The following is a 20,478-nucleotide window of genomic DNA, read 5'->3' on the forward strand; positions in this document are numbered from 1 at the left end:
GTTTCGATTACAGTCTAACTGTAGAACTACAGTCATGGTGTTAACATTAAGTGAAAGTACAAAACACAGAAAAAAAGAATTAGCGTATAAACAGAAGTAGACCAGCGCCTGTTGAATGACGGACCAGAAAAAAAGTCAAATGTCGCCCTTTAGTGGCGGCGGAAGGTTGGGCAAAACTACACCGACGGACTAGCTTGAAAAAATATGATGAAAAGGGGGCGGGGCTCTTAGCCATGACCCTAGTTCGACCAGCAAAAATAAATAAATAAATTGCCCATTCTGCTGTCCCAAACCCTTTGCTGAGGTGAAAGTGTTTGGGACACCCCTGGGTTAGTATTTCAATTTGTTGTATTATTCTTATTATTGTTTTAAATTAGGATGTGGGTATCAATTTAGGGTTAGTGTTTCAAAATAGGGTTTCAATATAAGGTTAGTGTTTCAAAACCGGGTTTCAATTTAAAGTTAGGGTTCCAAAATAAAGTTAGTGTTTCAAATTACGGTTTGAAATTAGTGTTTCATTTTAGGTTTAGGTTTAGGTTTAGGTTTTCAAATTAGGGCTATAACCCTATTTCAAATTAGGGTTTCAAGTTAGGTTTAGTATTTCACTTGTGGCTTTATATTAAGGTTTTAATTTTTTTATATATATAGACGTAAACTTTCAAAATAGGGTTTGTGGTTAAACAAAAAGCATATAAGCTATTATTTAAAAAAGGATTTCAATTAAGGTATGGAATTTAAAATAACTGCTTCAATTGAGGGTTGGCATTTCAAATGTTCTAATTAGGCTTTTGGTATTTTGGTAATTTTGGTATAAGTATATATAATTTTGCTAAAATATATTCTTGGTCAATTTTCACGATACAGATAGAGTATTATAAATTTATGGTCGACCACGCAGAAGTGCAAAATTCTTCATGGATCTGTTGCTCCACCTAGAGGTTAACACCATGCTACACCACACTGGCTGTAGCATGAGTGTGAAATTACAGTCCTCGATTATAGCGCATTTTTACATGTTTCCCTCCTTCTACGACCCAAATTCCAATGCTCAGGATCGTTATCGGGCTTCTGCAGATCCTACAGACATGTTCATTTGATCAGACGGCTTGACTTCCTTACCTTCAGGCAATACTGCTTCTTCATAGAAAAGTTGCCATAGAAAACTTGTTTGGAAGTCTCGCATGCATCGAGGATGCTGAAAAGGTTGCAGTGACTTTTCAAGACTCCCTACAAGGGTTATAGTTTTGTATTTTTCTTAGTTTGCTTTCGTTTTGTTTTGTTTTTAGAGCAGTTACAGTATATTAGTTATTTTAAATGTTTGGTTTTGGTTTACATATTAGATTTAGTATTACAGGTACTTTTTTTTTTTTTTTTTACGAGGAAATCAACCATTTGGTTTTACTCACAAAGAAGAAGAAGAAGAAATCCAACAACTAAGGCATGTTGATTTATTTTCCCCTGCACCAGCGAGTGAAAAATCCAGACTGATACAGTAGTAACAAACACGCAAACGTGAACAGAGGACTTTCATATTACAAACACAGCTTCCATTGATTGACCTCCCTGCCAGCATGTACAACTGGCATTTCAAACGTGAAATTGGGCTCATTTCGAACCTGGAAAGGTACGAAATGAGTGTGCCCCAAGACAGCTACACTCACACTCACGCGCACACATGATGCTCACACACGTTACAATAATGCAGAGACATGCACAACATGCAGCTGTTGTGTACATGCAGGAATGTTCATCACATGAGCAATACAGGGAAAAAAAAGATTATTCAAATGCTACATTTTTTTAACATTCAAACACAATTTTTTTCGTTTTGTCCTTTACAACATACAAATTTGTTGCCACACAAGAAGCTGGCCCCTGCAAAACAGAAGAGCGATGGAGACACCAGTCAGTAAAATTAACATTCACAGCATAACATTTGACAAATATATTTCCCAACTCACGAGGAGTCATTCTATCCCCCTAAAAAAAAAAAAAAAAAAAAAAATAGAATGTCTGAGTGTAGCATCATAACATTACTCAAGCAAAGCTACATCTCGGAGAGTGCAAAAATGACCCCAGTCACGTGTCACGATGTGCCAGGCTGCCGTCAAAACATGGATTCAAAATGCACAACTGCACAAGCTTTGAGTAGAGCTCTTTAAAACACTAGAGGGAGCTACTGGCTTATCAGTTGTGGCATGAGCATGTTGATGCAGAGCCCAGAAACAAACAAGAAGTACAGTTCATTGGCAGTATTCCAATGAATTCACGGGAGTTGGACGTTACAACGCCTCTTGTTTTTATTTTTATTTCTTTTTTCATTTTCAAAATAGTGGCAATGTTATTGTTGACCATTTATCTTTCTGCCCATCTTTCCATCATCAATCTAATCACCATTTCTATCTATCTATCTATCTATCTATCTATCTATCTATCTATCTATCTATCTATCTATCTATCTATCTATCTATCTATCTATCTATCTATCTATCTATCTATCTATCTATCTATCTATCTATCTATCTATCTATCTATCTATCTATCTATCTATCTATCTATCTATCTATCTATCTATCTATCTATCTATCTATCTATCTATCTATCTATCTAAGACAGTGAGCACCATCTACCTATCTAAGACCTTGAGCACCTTCTTGGCATCAGCCCCTTTGGCGCAATTTTGGGTCACTTTGTGAATTTTACTTGGTCTTTTCTACTGCTACAACATGCGGTTAGCTAGTCCATGCGGTCCATCGTCTGAATCCCGGAAGCCACAGAAGATTTTATAAGTGGCTTGTGAAAGCTTGCCACAATAATTCCTTGACATTTCATCAAAACTAGCTATACATTAAAAAAATGGTAATAATCAAACAATCGTCAGTCATGTAATATAAGAGGGCCATTATCTTCCTATTCGGAAGATTTTAAGTAAAAAGAAGGCAGAACTAATCTCATTTCAATTGCTTATTGCACGGATATACGTTGTATATGCCTGTGCAATAAAATGTTCGTATTAGTGCGCCATCTAATTTACCCCATTGTTTATCATGCTTCGGGACGGTTGTGAGTGAGCCGGGCTTATTCCAACTGAGTTTAGGTGAGAGGTGAGGTACGCTTTGTAACAGCCAATTGCAAGGTACATAAAAGACAATCGTTCATGATCTCATTCACTGCTTTGGATGATTTAAGAGTCTTTACTCAACCTTAACATGCATGTTTTTACGATGAGGAAGGGGCCAGAGTCTCGAGACAAAACACAGGGAAAACATGCAAACATGCTGGAGCTTAAATGTGCTAACCACCATTACGCCGCGTTGCCTCATTTAAGTAGCTTTACGGAATAATAATTCACACTGGGTCAATTATTGATGTTGCGCTTTAGTAAAAAGAAAGCATTCAAGCTGTCGTCATTAAATTTGTTCTCGTTTGCACAAGAGATGAGCAGTTTGTTGTCGGTTTTATTCCCTTACTGTACTGACTGTGAAGTCAGTCTCTTGATCCTACGAACCAAATGCGACTTACTCGCATGTGGCGTCTGGTAGAAACAAGTTTGACACTCCCGTTCTCCGTGATCTTTGACTGGTTTCAGGCGTGTAAGCAATAGCATGCCCAATGATAATAATGCATAGTGTTTAATGGTTGGTGTCAAAGATGAATCTGAAAGCCAATTAGACATGTACACCCTAAGCTGAAATCATGCAGGAGAAAGCATATTTGGAGAGAGGCGCTTGCAAAAGGGCGAGGCGCAACACAACACGGACGACAACACGGAGACGCTAGCTAAGATATCTTGCTTTCAGGCCTGCTCTGTATGCTACATTTCTATAGATCCACTCTGTCCACCGAGCGGCACCACGCTGAGGAAATGCGAATGCGGTGCAGCATTTCCTCAAAACCCTCAACCTCATTTTCTTCATGTGGTCCTTAAGAATGACCTGTCCGGTGGCTCGAATCAAGTGTTCCCAGCATTCCGTTTCCAGTCTCGCAACCGTTCCCAGGCTTCGTCTTCATTCGATCGCTTGAGATCGCATGGACCTCGTCAGGAGGAGGGCGGTCCATGTTTGGCGGTCTCCCGCTCGCCAAAGGCCACTTTTGATCAGGCGGGAAGCCTGGGCTCAATCTTCAGTGAGAGGTCATACAGAGTGTCTTCGTCCATGATAAGTGTCTTATCCAGGAGGTACTGAGTCACCTGCACGACAAACGCATAACGTCTTTCACTTTGCTTCGTCCATCTTTCATCTTTATTACATTTATCCTATCTTCAAGTGTTACGCTTGCTTTAAGCTTGATGCGTTTGCAAGCTCCACGCGTCAAATGACCATTTTTTGGCAGCCCCGCCACGCCGCGCAGAGTCCATGCGGAAGAGATTTTCTGCAATGCGTATCTTCCGGAATTTCTTTACGAGCGGAAAACATGGCAGACGCACTATTGCTTATGGAATTTGCCAGTACAAACAGCCACAAAAAGCCACACCGAGTATAAAGTGCTGCAAAACGTGAGCCGGCACATCAAGTATAAACCAAGCTAAACTTTTGCTGCAGGCTTGTTTTCACTAAAGTGAATTTCAGTGCAAATGCAGAAAAAAACATTTCATATTATGCAACAGGGGGATTTTTTTACTTGTGGTATGAGGAAGTAACAAAGAGGGAAAGGCATCAATGTATGGATTTTTTTTCACAGTATTTTTGTACATGCAGGTTTTGTTGTAGAGGAGTTTTGTGTGTGTGTGTGTGTGTGTGTGTGTGTGTGTGTGTGTGTGTGTATATATATATATATATATATATATATATATATATATATATATTAGTATATATTTATATATATATATATATATATATATATATATATATATATATATATATATATATATATATATATATATATATATATATATATAAACAGTATTGGGCCTTTTTATACTAAAAGCATTAACAAAACAATGCCCTATTAAAAACAATTGTAGAGTTTGCAGAAGTGCAGAACTTTGAGTGGGAGGGGTGTGTGTGTGTGTGTGGGTACTCCCTTTATTTTACTGTTGCTAGGTCAATGAGGAAGTGTCTGACAGCAGATCATTATGTTAAATAATTAAAATAAATCAATAAATACATTATATATATATATATATATATATATATATATATATATATATATATATATATATATATATATATATATATATATACATACATACATACATATAACTTGAAAGTACAATTTAATTGATCATTTTATAATTTTATTGAAATCAGAATATTGTACCTTAACCTGATGCTCTATCCTGTAAGGGGTTTGCTGGAACTGTCGAATCTCTCTGATAATGTGGGAAATCTATGACGAAATGTTCAAGCAGGATCATGCGACTTGATGAGCAAAAGTTTGAATCGCCTATTTTGCACTTGCATTCATATACTGTACCATTCTCATTTTGGAAAAGTTGACAAGTCCCTCCTCTGTGAAGTTGGGCGTTCCCTCTTCGATGAAGGCCAAGTCTGTCAGGTACATTCCCAAGTAGGGCACACATGGAGGGTTGCAGCTGAAACCGCAAAGGCAAAGTGGTCAGGGCAACAGTACAAGGCGCGCCATGATTGAAGATTCAATATTTCAAAAGACAACTCACTTTTTCAGGGTCTCTCGCAGATTTTTAAACCTTCCTTCCGAGGACACTGTTTTTTGCAGCTTATCCATCAGCGCTTTAGTCTGTGCAACAACGGAACATGAAGTCAGTCACGACACATGTACACATAGTTTGACGAAAAAATTGACAAGTACATTTACAAACAGTGACACCCCAAAAAATGAGCTGGCGGGCAAGTGTTAATGTCAAGCGCCAATTCTAGGTTGTAACATGAATACGATTTCGCCGTAATTATAATCTCATCCGTTCTACCCTCAGGCGAGACATCTGCAGACAAAATAACCAAATTCCAAAAGTCACTCTGCAAAGGTGATTATTTATTCATTAACCTCTGGGCTTGTTTGTCACCAGCGCTGGTGTGATGAGTACCTGCTTGCTGATTTTGGCCCAGGTCTTCTTGAGGCGATAGATGGCGCTGCGGTTGAGCGCGGACGTGATCTCAAGGACGCCGTTGTAGTTGTTGAGGCAGCGGCAAATGTCGGCCACGGCCACCCATTTTTCGATTGAGCTGGCCCGAGAGCCCACGTCCGTGTGGGTCATGATCTGTGACGCCACCAGGTTACTCATCTGGGAACACACCCAAAACAATGAATGTATTTTTGTAGGGGCTCAGCGTTAGAAAGAAAAAAAAAAAAGAATCACTGAAGTCAAGTTTTCTTCATAGACTTTTTTTCACTTCTATTTATATTTGTCTGCCCAGTTTTTGCAGTTCATGAATGCCACAAAGGTTTGGCCTCCCAAGGGATGATGACTTGCATGAATGTTTTGGCCACAGTTACCGGGACACTCACATCGTTGAAGTGTTGACTTGTTTTCATGATGTATGGGGTCCTCTCTGTCTTGTCAAACTTCATCCAGCCTTGCCCCAGAAACTCTCTAAGGGAGGGAGGATGAAAAAAAACCAATCACCAAAACAGTATTTTAATGATCGTCTTTTGTGAAAAATATTCTGTAGATTGGAAGACACCAATATAGCCTTTAACATGAACTTACTTTGATGTATTTTTATTTTGAATGTGCGCAAATAAGAAAAGAAACCCTGAAAATTGTTAGAGTGAAATGCGGGCTTCTTTTATGCTTGTCTGCAATTTTCCTAGACCAGATTCCGCAGTAACGGTGCGAGGGTGAGATGACTAACTCGTAAGGGATGCTCCTGAAGACGATATGATCCAGCAACGTGATCTGCTCGGCCAGCTCCATTGCAGAGAGCGACTCGAAACACTCCGCCTTGGGACAGTCCGCCTAAATTTACACATAGTAACACGCAAGTCAGTTTGCATGAACAGTACTTGAAGCAGTAGGGGTGCATTGCAGGACTGAAAAAAAAAAGTGGAGAAAGTGATGCCTTCAGAGATGAGTGAACCAACTTGAGGTTTCCAAGATATGAACTTTTTTCGTTTGTTTGTTTGCCTTGACTTGCAAGCACATATTTGAGATGTGCTGTATGCTGTAAAATCACGACACAAAAACAGTATTTATGGCAGATATTGAATATTTTTAAATTGCACGAAGATGTGTATCGCCACTCTCAGTTGAAGTTTCCTGTCAAACTAAACATAAAACATGTTGTGTATTCAAACAACCATATAGTTTTGGCCCAGGAAAATTCAGTCAGCTTAATACTTGACAAAAAGCAGCAAGAGATGTTTGAACAAAAATGGTAAAGGAAGACACGTACACAGATATAACGATCCCCAAGCATAAATTCTTTATCTTCTGCAAAAAGCGATTAACATTACTGCAGCTTAATCAGTAGTTTTGACATATTTCTGTATGTGCGTTATACTGCACTCACGTGGCAAGCCAAACACAGAAGAAAGAGCAGCATAATGTTGACTGAACTGAAGCAAAACGTAGCAAAAACGATTGAATTCTACACATGCAATTTAAATGCAGTCAATGAATATTTTTAGAAAGTACACAGTATCCTCGTGAGACCCAGCCTATTTGTGTCCACATTTTCTCAGCAAGAAAGCAACGTTATTTACATCCCACACAAACACATGAGAGTGAGATATCACTGAAAAGACCAGGACACGGGATGCCCACAAAAGCAGCAAGAATCTGTGGCTGATAACGAACCAAAAAACAGAAAGCCGAGCCAAAATGATGCAGGGACTCACTGTACTGCATCTAATAACACAGTTGGTGATGAAGAATAGTTTTTAATGGTCATTGTCTGGAGGACGTGGTAATATGTGCCAGCAGAGTTTATGGAAGCGGACTTCTGGGCTATTACTTGAGGCCAACAAATGAATGTCCCGTTGTTCTGGGAGCTGTGCAAGAGAGTAAACAAGGAAATTAAATGTGTCCAAGTGCCCGAATGGGTGTCGATGTTTAAGCGCATCGGGAAGGCCCTTTTCATAAAAGATAGAGTCCTCATAAAACACGCATTTTCGACATAAAATGAAGAGTTGCTTAGTTCCCATGGTGATGGAGTAAGTGAAAGTTTGCCATCACCTTTAACCCACTCCAGCAAGTGAGCAAATCTTCAGGGTATCTAATAAGCTGAGCAAAGAGTGTGTATGTTTTGTGTGTGTGTGCGTGTGTGGGTGTGCTACTGTGTCCATGTTTCGTCACCATCTGTAAAATGTCTTCTATCCTCAGCTGGGCGTCGTCCTGCTCGTCTTGAGAGAGGGCACTAAGTGGAACAAACAAGGAGTAATTATTAGAAAAGAAAAACTTTATTGACATTTACTGCCGCGCATTTGATTGACGCTGTCAGCGGGGTATTAATGTTAGCACGCATGACAGAAGGCAATACATCACGCAGAGTAGTTTACATTCACATGCTGTTAAAATGGCAACAGGCAAAATGCGTGTGCGTACTTGTGCGAGCGCACCTGAGTATGTTGGCAGTGGCTTTCCTCTCCTGAGGCAGGAGGTCCGGGTCTCGGAGGACTTCCTCCAGGAGGCAGATGACTGACATCTTCAGTTCGCCGTTCATTTCGAAATCCTCGTTGAGCAAACACAACAAGAGGAGTTACGCATCTGTAATATTTGTGATAGCAAAAATTAATTGATCACAGGGGATGTGATTTTAACCGCAAAACAACCAGAAGTGACTCACTACTTTTCTCTACATATTCATTTTGTATGTCTTTTTATATTGATTTATAAGGAATTTCATTCTAATGCAGCATTTTGACTTGGCTTTAGGATGGATGCATTTTTCGGGGGGGATTTGTTTCAAAATATATTTTGCATTCCTTTTTTCTTTTCATTTCTTTTCATTCTTGGATTCCTGTTTTCACAAGTAAAATGATCAAATAAATAATCAAATACATAAACAGTTCGGAAATGGGAGATTTCATATTCTTTCCTGATATTTTATCATGTACACAATACCTTCATAAAGCTCATGTTTAGATTCCCATGAAGTGCCAAATATATTTCACACATGGTGCAGGTTGGTTACGGTTATCTTTTCCCATTATTACATTTCCTGGAAAACTAGTAACGATTTCATTAATTGAAAAAAAATTAAAAAGAAAAAAATATGGATTTGCAGGTGAGAGCGGGACAAGTTCCGTGAATAAGGGCTTATGAGTAACATCATAATTGAAAAATAAAAATAACATCTCCATGATTAGAAGTCATAATATATACGAGTTATATATGTCATAATTATTGGATGTCAAATCCTAATTACGAGACATGGTGGGAATGTTTTTCCACTATGACGACAGTTCAATGAATCATCGACTTCTACCCCTAAAGTGAAATTATTGATAATTATTGGATAATAGGGTTAGGGTTAGGGTTAGTATTTGTTTCAACGTTTTTTTGTGTTTTCTAAAATATTGACATTGGCCATTATTTTAGGATTTTGATATTTATTTTCTTATGCACTATTTGGCATTTCTTTTCATTTACTGAGTGTGTTGAAGCCTCTCATGATTTTTTTTTTTTTTATATCATCTCCCTTATTATCGGTCACCACTTCCCGAACGCTTTTCCCTCTTTCTTCGACTCCATCTCACCTTCCCATAGGTAGGCCATTAAGCATGTTTATTTGCGTGCACGTGTCTTACATAAACAAGCACCTGTGAATGCTTGGAGACCCAATGTCGCAGCACATTGAGAACTCTGTTGGTTGCAGCCCGTCGGATGATGAACTCCTTATCGCAAGTTCTTTCGGAATTGTTGAACACTGTAAGGCAAAAAAATGTCCTTAGTTACGAGAGGGGACACTAAGGGACACTTACATGGGTTGAACATCGGGGTGTATCGGTATCTGTATGTAAAAATTCTATTTGCTTTTGACCTCTCACTCAATTAAAAACTCAGAAGTGATTTAAGGTTTTTATTTTTTTTGTGTGTGTGTCGGCGTCCAACAAATTCTGGCCACTCCTCCAAACTGCAAGGAGACAGCATGATGAACACATCTGCCAGACAACTCAAGGCAGAAGATGTTTCAGGCCTTGGTTTGTCAAATTCAATTGTCATCTAACACGGCAAGCAACCGCAATGGCCAGAGTGTCCTTTTAGAGCACAGGCGTCAAACTCCAGTCCTCCAGGGCCGGTATTGTATATTTTTTCAATGGTTCTTCAATTGGTTCTCCAACATACCTGCTTCAAACGATTAGCTCATCAGCAAACTCTGCAGGTGCTTGGAAGTGACTCTAATCGTTTGAATCAAGTGTGTTTGAGAGAGAAGCAATGAAAACATTCAAGACACTGCCCCTTGGAGATGGAGATTGATACCTATATTTTAAAGTAAGAGTGTGCTGCTCGTTTAAGAAATCACAATGCCTGAGGAGGAAAACCCTCAGAGAAAGAAAGGCGTGACCAAGGAGGATTCAGTAACCTTTCCCCGTACTCTTGGACACACTTTATACGTCATTCATGGTAACTTTTTAGTTCGGCAGAGAGAGCAAACCCGGAGTTAACATGTGATTGAGCATCTAATGTAGAAGTGCTGACTGCGTAAAGCACTTCCCAATCAACTATTTTTATACTATGTTTTTTCACACATCATGGCGGGGTTTGGAGCAGCAGCGCCGTAGCACCCTTTATCAGCCATCTGCTGCTGGGGTGTAAGTGTATGTGTGTACCTGGTGGCGTGCCATGCCCCGCTGCTGCCGTGGCAATAGCGAAAGCTGAGGCAGGAGAAACTGCGCAGCGTGAGTTTTCTCCCGACTGGACTGTATGAACACAAGATCACCATTAAAATTATGACACAGGCAAAGAAACATTATGATAACAACACTTACAGTAAGTGTGAATGGTTGCACAGGATCTACGTTTTAGTTAGTTCAATTTAGGGGAATTTGGAGTTGATTTCAACTTTCAACAATAACTGTTCTTTGTTCATCTGATTACATTTCAAAGGGTGAAATTTCACGAAGGCGGCAGCAGTGCATATCTATAACTAATACCTATTCATGTAAACAGAATTGGGCCTTTTTTATACTAAAAGAATTAACAAAACAATGCCCTATTAAAAACAATTGTAAAGTTTGCAGAAGTGCAGTGCTTTGAGTGGGGTGTGTGTGTGTGTGTGTGGGGGGGGGGGGGGTGCTCCCTTTATTTTACTGTTGCTAGGTCAATGAGGAAGTGTCTGACAGCAGATCATTATGTTAAATAATTAAAATAAATCAATAAATACATTTTATATATATATATATATATATATATATATATATATATATATATATATATATATATATATATATATATATCTATATACACACACACACCGGTATGTGTGTGGGTGTGCATGTAAGGCGCTTGCAAAATTTTACCTCCTGGTGGCCTGAAGCGGAGGTGTCGTGGTGTGGACGGCGAGCGGCATGGAGACATGTCTCCCGCTTCGCTCCCTTGCGGAGACTCAGGAATTATTTTTTCCAGTGACACTGACTCCAATACAGCTAAAAGAGACAACAGCATTGATGACAAAAATACACTCTACTGAACCAGTATCTTTTTAAAAACAGTTATTCTGTAATTCATATATATATACATATATGTGTGTGTGTATATCATTCCGACCTCTGCGTATGCTCCGTCTCAGCTTGCCACAGAATGGGTCAATCTTGGGCACATCCTCCCCCTCCGTGCTCTGGCTTGGACTCTGCTCGGGAGACGAGGGAATGGGAGGCACTTGATCGTGTGTTGGAAAGGTGGTCGAAGGCGGAGAGGACGCGGTTGGCGTCGGGGTTTGGGGGCTGTGGGCCGACGTGGGGCTGCCGGCGGCTGACTGGGACGTGTTATGGTTCAGGCCGGAGAGAGGACTGCTGAGGTCCAGGCCGCTTACTCTGCAACTGACGGGCGAGTGCAGGGAGAGCTTGCGGGCGGGCACAGGTGAGGAAGTGCGGGAAGAGATGGAGAGAGGAGGTGGCGAGGAGAACTTGCGACAGAGACGAGGAGATTTGTCATTCATGTGCTCGCCACCTCTGTTGTTCTGGTTCGTGGCAAAGAACAGCTCCAAGGATCTGCAGAGGGGAACATAGACTCCTATGTTACAAAAACACTGAAACTCAGGCAAATTCACAAAGGTGACTGAGTCACAATGTAGCTGCTTTGAATTTGAGGACCATTACTCTGAACATGCAGCATCTAAATTCAGTGGTGCCTTTAGATACTTGTAACGTAACAGGAGTTTTTAGAGATACAATTCTATGCTTTGAAAAAGGAGACTCAACTTACTTTAAAATAAAAGCAGCACCTTGGCAAATACTGTAGTGAGCACTTCTTAAAAAATGGCTTTAATGTGGTGTTGAATTTATTTGCTTCAACATTAATTGTCAGTTGAACATTAATGTCACTTGAACATAAACATAGCTCTTTGCATATTTAAAATAAGAACATGGACAGAGAGGGGCATTTTTCATATTTTGCTGGTCTGTCAGTTGCCGGAGCTCTGTCCCCCCTTCCGTCATCATCGGTCTGTCATTTTTTTTTTTAAAGTTGTTATCGCCGGACCATCGCCCACTCCCGCTCCTACTCAAAAAAAACAAAAAAAAACTCTATCATTCAGCTAAAAAATAACATTAATTAAACGTCTGAAAAAGATACAATTGAACAGCTTTTTCTACGGCTTTCAGTCTGTTCAATGAATGTGCTGAGCAAGACTGCGTGCACCTTGCACTTCAGTTCATAGAACCATGACTGTGAAACAAAGTGCGAACAACGGCTTCCCAGCAGTGCCGGTTGCTTTCAATGTAATGTAATGAAAGTGTTGCTCAGTGAAATTCATTGATTACATTTTCTCTCGAAATAGGAGCTGCTGCATACTAATGAGCTAGTATGCAGTCAATGCGCATGTGTGTATGCTTACTGCCTATTTAGACCGTCGATTTAACTGGGTGAGGCGACAAACTATTACCAACAGGTGACCACTGCATTAGTCGATGAAGCACGTGTAATCAAATTTTCGTTAAGTAAAACAACATGGTCAAAAGTAATGGGATACCTGGTCATTGCGTCTCCAGAATAGGGACTAATGTGGAGTGGTTTGCCATGTGAGCAGCTTTCATTTATCGGGGGATTAACTACCAAAAACATTTTTAGATTTTAATTCTATTCAATAGGTTTTTCATAGTTGTATAAACATACTTTTGTCCTGACAGCAGTCTGTTAAATGTCTGTGTTTCAGATGAGTTTTGGCTTTGGTTTTCAACAAGCACCTTTCCTTTTCCTAACAACAGCCTCTTGTTGTTTTCATTCATTTATTTCACATCTTCAAAACAACCTGAACCAGCACTATCTTTTTTGAACTGGACTATCTTTCAAAAAATTCAATCTTAACCCAAAACAATTGCAGTGCGTTCAGCCGCAATCAGTGATAAACACAGTCATTTAAAAATACAAGCAGGAATTGCATGGTAAGATTGAAAGCGGGGAAATGAAAGAAGAAAAAGGTTATTGCAGGCAGCAGGGGAGACAGACGTGAATCACTATGGATGCAAGGATGTTCTCCAAGTGAGAACAGGACATGCCGCGCTGAACATAAATCCACAACACGTGTCCAGTCAGCCAAAAAACTACATTAGATTTCCATGCATCAGGTGTACAAGATTAGAAGAGGAGGATAATTGGAGAATGTACGGAAGGGACAAAAGACAAAGAAGAGGTGCTGGTTACTTGGACTGATCCATGGCTATCTTCTTGATCTTCAGACTGTAGTCGGGACAGATGGATGAGATGGACAGACGGTCAAATGAGTGGTACTGTGCTCTGCAGTTTGGACGCAGCACAGTGGACCCACGGCCGGCGAGGACAAGGAAACGTCAGTTGAATGGAGGGGTGGGGTGGAAAAACAAGCACTCTTGTTGTATTTCAGGTGAAGGGTGACATTGCACAACACATGGAAGCACAGAAAAACTGTGGTCAGATGAGTCCACTTGTTCAGAGGGAAGAGATGAAAGCGCATGAACAGCATGTGGATCCTTACCTCTCTCACTCCTGAAATGCACATACACATACTACTGACATTTTTATTGCTTGTCTACATGATTTAAACAATATCACACATTACTGACATATTCACACAAACACCCATGACAGGCATCCTTATCATATCATCTTGTGCATAGCTAAAATTCATACACAGAAATTAAACATAGTGCTGAAAATGTCTCTCACACACACACCACTGAAATAAGTGTTAGGAAACTACGGAAATGCTAACAAAGCAAATTTCTTTTCTACTTGCCTTTTGCAACTAAAACTGTCCCATATGCACAGGAACACTTGCAATAACACTAAAGAAACACTGTCATCCACACACATTATTAAAATGGTCACACACATCACTTAATCACTCTCATGCTTATGACTGAATGCATCTCATACATCCTACTGAAGCACTCTCACACAGATTTTTTCTTTTTTTTGACTGTGTGCATGACAAACTGGCTGACACACACTACTGAAAAACATGTTACTGGAACAGCCATCGTCTAACTTCTGAAACATTAACGCATTACTAAAATGATCTCGCATACAGTATGTAAACACTCATGCACACAACTGAAACTCTCACACACATTTCTGAAAAGCTCACATACAGGCTAATAACTAATTCAGTGCCACGGGCGAGAATTCAGGTCTTTTAAATTAGTAATAACAAGGACAAATAATACAATTCTGGCCATTTTTTTTTTTTTATGGAGAGGAGCTGGCACACTTGACTAATGCTTACCTAATATAAGCCAACTGAGCACTGCAGTCATAACTGTGACCATTGGATGTCAGTGTTTCCACACATACGACCCAGATATTACCTACATGCAAGTCTAATTGAAGAATGGAGGTCAATCTTTCATAGGGCAGCACCCATATTTACATAGCCACAGCACACTGTTGGCATTCTGTTGGCCTTGAAAGGTGAGTGAAAATGCCAACTACACTGGCCCTCTAGATCAGGGGTCACCAACTCCGGTCCTCGAGGGCACCTATCCAGCATTTTTTCAGTGTAACCCTCCTCCACTGCACCTGATTCATAGGATGTGCTCATCAAGAAGCTCTGCAGGAGCACCAAAATGATCATGATAATTTGCATCAGGTGCAGTGGAGGAGGGTTACACTGAAAAAATGCTGGATAGGTGCCCTCGAGGACCGGAGTTGGTGACCCCTGCTCTAGATGTTTCCTTTTCTAGTAACGCTTGGCACTGAAAGAGTTAAAATACTCTCGTACTACTATTCAAACACATAGAGTGCTGAAAAACTCATACATGTGACTAAAAATGATGGCTACACACTATAGAATAGAGGCACTGTAACACAATAATAGATCAATTTCATACACTTGGCTGAAACACTGAAGACCACTACTGATTTTTTTTTCAATGACATACACAACTAAAAAAAGTCTCATATACTACTGAAACACTCCCATACACACCTTTGAAATACAATTTCTCATTTCACAATATAAAGTCTCTCATTCACAACGAAGACACTCCTAAACCCATAACTGAAACGCTCTCATGCACACTTCCAAGTCACAGTCTCCTGTGGAGCTGACCCAAGCGGCAGGTGCGACAGGTGCAGTACGCCACGGATTGGTCGCCATTCCAGGTGCGATGATTTATTTTGTCTTGAAAAAAAAGTGGTTGGGGAGTCACAACTGATCAACTACTTCTCCTCATGTCAGCTTCGGGCCAATTGAATATTTTGATATGATTGTGACATATTACAGAAACAGTAGTCTAAATCCCCATGAATAAAGCTATTGATTTTTCAGAGTACAAGACATATTCACGAAAAAGGATTCAATTATGGAATTTAGGGGTACACACAGTAGTTATGGATAATTGGTGTCACTGTTCCTTGTTTTGCAACAGTGCAACAAGTATAACTAACCTTTATTGCAACCGTTGAAACAATCCTTTCAAAAATCCTTCTAATGCCAGCAAAATGTCATATGCACTTCCAAATTATACAAGTACTTGCAATAATATGATTACACATTGTACAGTCCTTTCTAAATGAAGCGGCACGGATTTGACTGCACGCACTTTGTGAGCGTTGCAGGTCTTTTCCAGCAAGCAGGATTTGCACATGTGAAGACTCTTCCAATTGAAAATCCGTGAAGAGAAAATATAAACAAGGCAAATATGATGCAGCCAGAATCCGCCAGAACTGATGGTAGCATTTTGTACGCGACAGTGTTTTGTGATGGAACGATTACTTAATTTTTTTGTTGTTGTTTTTTTTTTAAATAAATTAGCTGGTGTTAGGCAATTTAAAAATCAGCAAAGATTTTCTTTTTTCGCAGAAAGCCCCGCGAATGAGCGTAGCGATTCGGCGAATGATTCGGCGTTCGGTGTGCACGTAGCATAACAGTTCATACGTTTGTGATGTGGTTTTTAGAGCAGCCCCCCCCCCCCCCCCTCCCCCACCCCCACCCCCCCGGTCATCGCCTGAGATATAAATCTCAGGCGATGACCGGTCCGGGGTGAGGAAAAGGTTGGGGACCACTGCCCCAAATAATAATAGTTTTAATGTCAAAAGACATGGGTGAACCGGCCATGAACATAAATGAGCCGAAATAGTTAATTAAAGTCGATTTTTACCCTTGTGCAATATTTTGGAAAAAGAACACTAGGGAGCCGAAATTTCTCAAAGACAACATGTGAATGTTCAACATGGCGCGACCATTTAGTTAAAACAATACCAGGAATGTGCCATCCCGCAGCCAAAATACTGTGAGAATGATGTGGAAGAAAATGACCCCAAAATGGTCAAAATACTGCCCGAGGTTTAAACTATTTAATTATGTTGCTAATGTTAGAAGAACTTGACATTTTATTACTTTAAATTACAAGATACAACCGTGCTACAGGGGTAGCGCATACTAATTCAAATGTAAGTTCGTTAAACACCAATATTGCCAACCCCATCTCAAGATATCTTCACGTTATCTAAAGCCAAGATTTGAAGTTTTAACAACGATGACTGAACTGGTAGTGATAGAAGGATATATAGGGTCATTTCTGTTTTGGCTGTTATATGTGCCGCATTGCACTCTATTTTCCTGATTAAGTCCCATACATTGGTCATCTTTCATGGATGCTTCTCTCCCGGTTTGTCGTAGTCGGCGGATGTTACGGCAACAACGGCAGTTTGTAACGAAAAAAGATTCCCGTGAAGCGTCGAGATAGAAATTCCGCTTTGATGATGTTTTTATTTATTTAATTGAACAAACGGAGCTAGCTACTCGACGGAGCGGCAGGGGCGTATGTGCTTTTGCGTGTGTAAAGCGGGTGACCTGATGGGAATAGAAGAGAAGGGCTTCTTGTAGATGTCGGCCAGCTTGTCCATGACCACGCTGGCGGCGGTGAAGATCCTGTACGTGTGCAGGAAGGTGTTGAGGAAGTCGATGGAGAGGAAGCGCAGGTCGGTCAGCCTCTCCAGCAGACGCTCCACGCTGGCGTAGCGGATCTGCGGGACCTTGCAGGAGTTGAGCGTCTTGCTGAAGCAAATGTCAACATCATCTTTATGGAGACGCACATCAGATCTGATGAGGTACACACGTACATACACACACACACACACATACACAACATTACAAGCATGGGTGACTGCTGCCGCAAAGTATGAGAAGAGCTGAAGATTCGATTCAAATCGTATGCAATGAAACCTCTAAAGTTAACAAGTGAATTAGTTTTGGAGCAACACTTGTGACACGCAACTTTGAATTTTGCGCTACCTTCAGGATATTTTGAGCATTAACTGATAAAGTTTTTTTTTTTGTTCATTTTCGGTTTTACAGTATTTTTTTTTTTTTTTTTTACATGTGCGTGACAATTAAAAACAGCACTGCGCTGAGACTATTTCATTAGAACGATTATCAACGGTGGGAGTAGTTGACTTATTTTTGTATACTTGTCCTGGTCAACAACAGTCAGAGTAAAATACATTTTTTTTCTTAATAGACTAGTTCATATACTTTTACATTTGTGGGATTATATTAAAATAAAAACAAAGAAATATTTGTAGACAAACATTAGTAATGTATTAGACCATTCATTATAAAATGTAAATGAATATTTAAATGTCTCATGCATGACAATTCAAAACATGAAAATGCAATATATTGTCGTAAAGTATTTTTATACTAGTATGACATTAGCTCCAGTGAAATTCAAATAAATCCTAATGAGTTGTTTTTACACTTGAATAAAAATGGAAAGCATTCAGATGATGATATGAGCATTTTCTTTTTGTCTTAACAATATTGAGCCTATTTCAACATATATATGACAACTAATGAGATTGAATTGAAATATGATTAGGTTCTTTGCAACATTAAGCACACTGTAACTTTGTTTTTTGTTTTTTTTACAAGTGGCAACACAAAGTTAGTGTTAAAGCATATTATTTTACCAGTAACTGCTCTTATTGTTTTTTTCATCCTTAAAACGTAAAGCATCATCTGTCCTTCTGGACACAATTTTATGATGACAAACGATTAATTCTGATTCTTTCATTTGGGGAAAATTGTTGCAAAATCCATACAAATTGTCTTGGGACAGACTTGTTCCAACTTGGAGGTTCCACTGGATAGCAAAGAAAGAATGAATAACAAATCAGAGGAAGCATATCAAAAAATATATATAATAATTTGCTTGTTCGTGTTTGTCAGAATCAGCATGTTTAAAACATCATCACCTACTGTACATGTGCTTGATGTTTTGCAGCATGCACATGAAGAGATGGCCGCCTCCTCACACACTTACTTGATCATGTGAGGCACGGTGACTTTGGAGTTCTCCTCAAAGACGCTGGTCATCAGGCCATTGCAGCGGATGTTATCTATACACTGAAGAGACACACGGAAAAAGAGGCTGAAAACGTGAACAAACCACTTTTTTTGTCTTCCGGGATTGACTTGACACCCCTGCATAGAGTTTGTGCATGTTTGTGAAGGTGCTGAGCTTAACTCACCTCAAGGGAGCTGCACCCACGTCTGTGTTTACATATCACTAAGCCTTGACAAAGCCCAAAGGGGACATCGCTGTTTGGAGGTTCTTGTTATTCGCTGAATGTGTGTGTGTATGCGTGCGTGTGTGTGTCACCTGGCTAATATCACTAGTCCACGCAGCCTTCTCCTGTCGCGAAGGTGCTAGCAACACCACGGTGAATGAAGTGGAATCGGCCGGCTCCACCACCAGCTTGAAATCCAGCTGACCAAACACCTGACCGCCAGCTTTAGCTGAAGAATGAAGAAAGTGGCCCAGGGATGTGTACATAAAAACTTTCTCTATTCTATTCTATCCATACATGAACTGTTGCTGCTGAGTTATAATAATCAGGACGATTTTTGGCACATTTTCTTTCTACCTTCCGATAGTTTCTCAGTTGGGGTTTGGATTAGGTTTTACATTCCTGACTGTCAACTTTTTGACATCACCATCAACTCTTCCAGTCACCCTGTTGCCACTGTTAGGGCAATGCATGCACACCGGAAAAGGTAGTACACAACAGTGAAAATGATATAATATAGAGAGATGAATTAAAATCTAATTCATTGATCAAATGAATCTCTGTGAAAGAAATCATACATTAAATTGTGATCATTATGTGTTTATTTTCTGTATTGCAATCCATCTTGTCCATCTCACCTCATTCCTTAGATAGGGCTGTTGATGCAGAAAAGTGTGAACTGGAATTTTCCCCCAACTGGTTTATCTTTGTCAAGTGTGCGTAGACTAAAATTTGATTCAAAATAAGTATGTGTGTTCTAGGTGAAGTGCGTTTCCAAATTCTCACAATACATTAAATAAATGGAGCGTTAATGTCCAAAGGTCTGAACCTGGCCTTTAAAAGAGAGCTGCTGATATTTCGAGAGAACTCATTAGCGTTCTCTTATCAGCTGACAGCCAATTAACCTCCGCTAGCAGTGCGAGGACATAAATGCTGGCGTTAAAGTGCGGTAGACTTACACTCATCCTCCCCAGTGTCTGGCTCCTCAATGAGAGTGCAGTCGATGAGGGATAAGACGCCGCCTTGCTGCAAGCAAAAACTGCGGTCAAACGTTGGCGGTGAAGTTGAAAAAAAAAAAAAAAACTTCAAGAAAGCAGTTCTGGCCTCACCTTGAGGAGGTGCAACTTCCCACCAGAGCTACGGGTGCACACCAGGAAGTGTTTTGTGAACAGGAAGCACTGCCTCTCCCCTTCCTTCTTCAAGGAGAGCGAGCCCAGTCGCACTTTGCTCAGCTTGCCTCGCTCCACCGACGGCAACTGGATCAGGGAGCCTAAAGAGAGCAGAATTGTTTCAAGATGCTTGGGATGAAAGTACACTTGGAAATTAAGCAAATGAAGTTGCACACCCATTGTTATTTTGATTGTATGATATAACACAAATACAAATGGGCCCAGAACCCATGGAGA

General features: G+C 40.1%; 1 protein-coding gene across 3 annotated transcripts in view; it reads right to left on the reverse strand.

Moving 5' to 3' along the window:
• Nucleotides 1–1,434: 1,434 nt before the first annotated feature.
• The window catches only part of LOC148429610 (ras-specific guanine nucleotide-releasing factor 2), a 39,020-nt gene continuing 19,976 nt past the window's right edge, over nucleotides 1,435–20,478 (reverse strand). For 2 of the 3 annotated variants that reach the window (XM_088415863.1, XM_088415854.1), the window contains exons 11-29: nucleotides 20,182–20,342; nucleotides 20,032–20,098; nucleotides 19,165–19,301; nucleotides 18,826–18,908; nucleotides 17,355–17,603; nucleotides 13,724–13,816; nucleotides 11,630–12,072; nucleotides 11,383–11,508; nucleotides 10,693–10,782; nucleotides 9,682–9,788; nucleotides 8,479–8,591; nucleotides 8,216–8,276; nucleotides 6,774–6,877; nucleotides 6,427–6,511; nucleotides 6,005–6,202; nucleotides 5,618–5,697; nucleotides 5,416–5,533; nucleotides 5,260–5,328; nucleotides 1,435–4,189 (exon numbers count right to left, since the gene is read on the reverse strand). In XM_088415863.1, the coding sequence (XP_088271989.1) occupies nucleotides 4,097–4,189; nucleotides 5,260–5,328; nucleotides 5,416–5,533; nucleotides 5,618–5,697; nucleotides 6,005–6,202; nucleotides 6,427–6,511; nucleotides 6,774–6,877; nucleotides 8,216–8,276; nucleotides 8,479–8,591; nucleotides 9,682–9,788; nucleotides 10,693–10,782; nucleotides 11,383–11,508; nucleotides 11,630–12,072; nucleotides 13,724–13,816; nucleotides 17,355–17,603; nucleotides 18,826–18,908; nucleotides 19,165–19,301; nucleotides 20,032–20,098; nucleotides 20,182–20,342 (2,477 nt within the window). In that variant the 3' untranslated portion in view covers nucleotides 1,435–4,096. The remainder of the gene's footprint in view (nucleotides 4,190–5,259; nucleotides 5,329–5,415; nucleotides 5,534–5,617; nucleotides 5,698–6,004; nucleotides 6,203–6,426; nucleotides 6,512–6,773; nucleotides 6,878–8,215; nucleotides 8,277–8,478; nucleotides 8,592–9,681; nucleotides 9,789–10,692; nucleotides 10,783–11,382; nucleotides 11,509–11,629; nucleotides 12,073–13,723; nucleotides 13,817–17,354; nucleotides 17,604–18,825; nucleotides 18,909–19,164; nucleotides 19,302–20,031; nucleotides 20,099–20,181; nucleotides 20,343–20,478) is intronic. The other variant, XM_088415870.1, reaches the window with a different exon arrangement.

The sequence above is a fragment of the Hippichthys cyanospilos genome, chromosome 1 (genome assembly GCF_059441005.1).
Source record: "Hippichthys cyanospilos isolate Australia breed blue-spotted pipefish chromosome 1, RoL_Hcya_1.0, whole genome shotgun sequence".
NCBI lineage: Eukaryota > Metazoa > Chordata > Actinopteri > Syngnathiformes > Syngnathidae > Hippichthys > Hippichthys cyanospilos.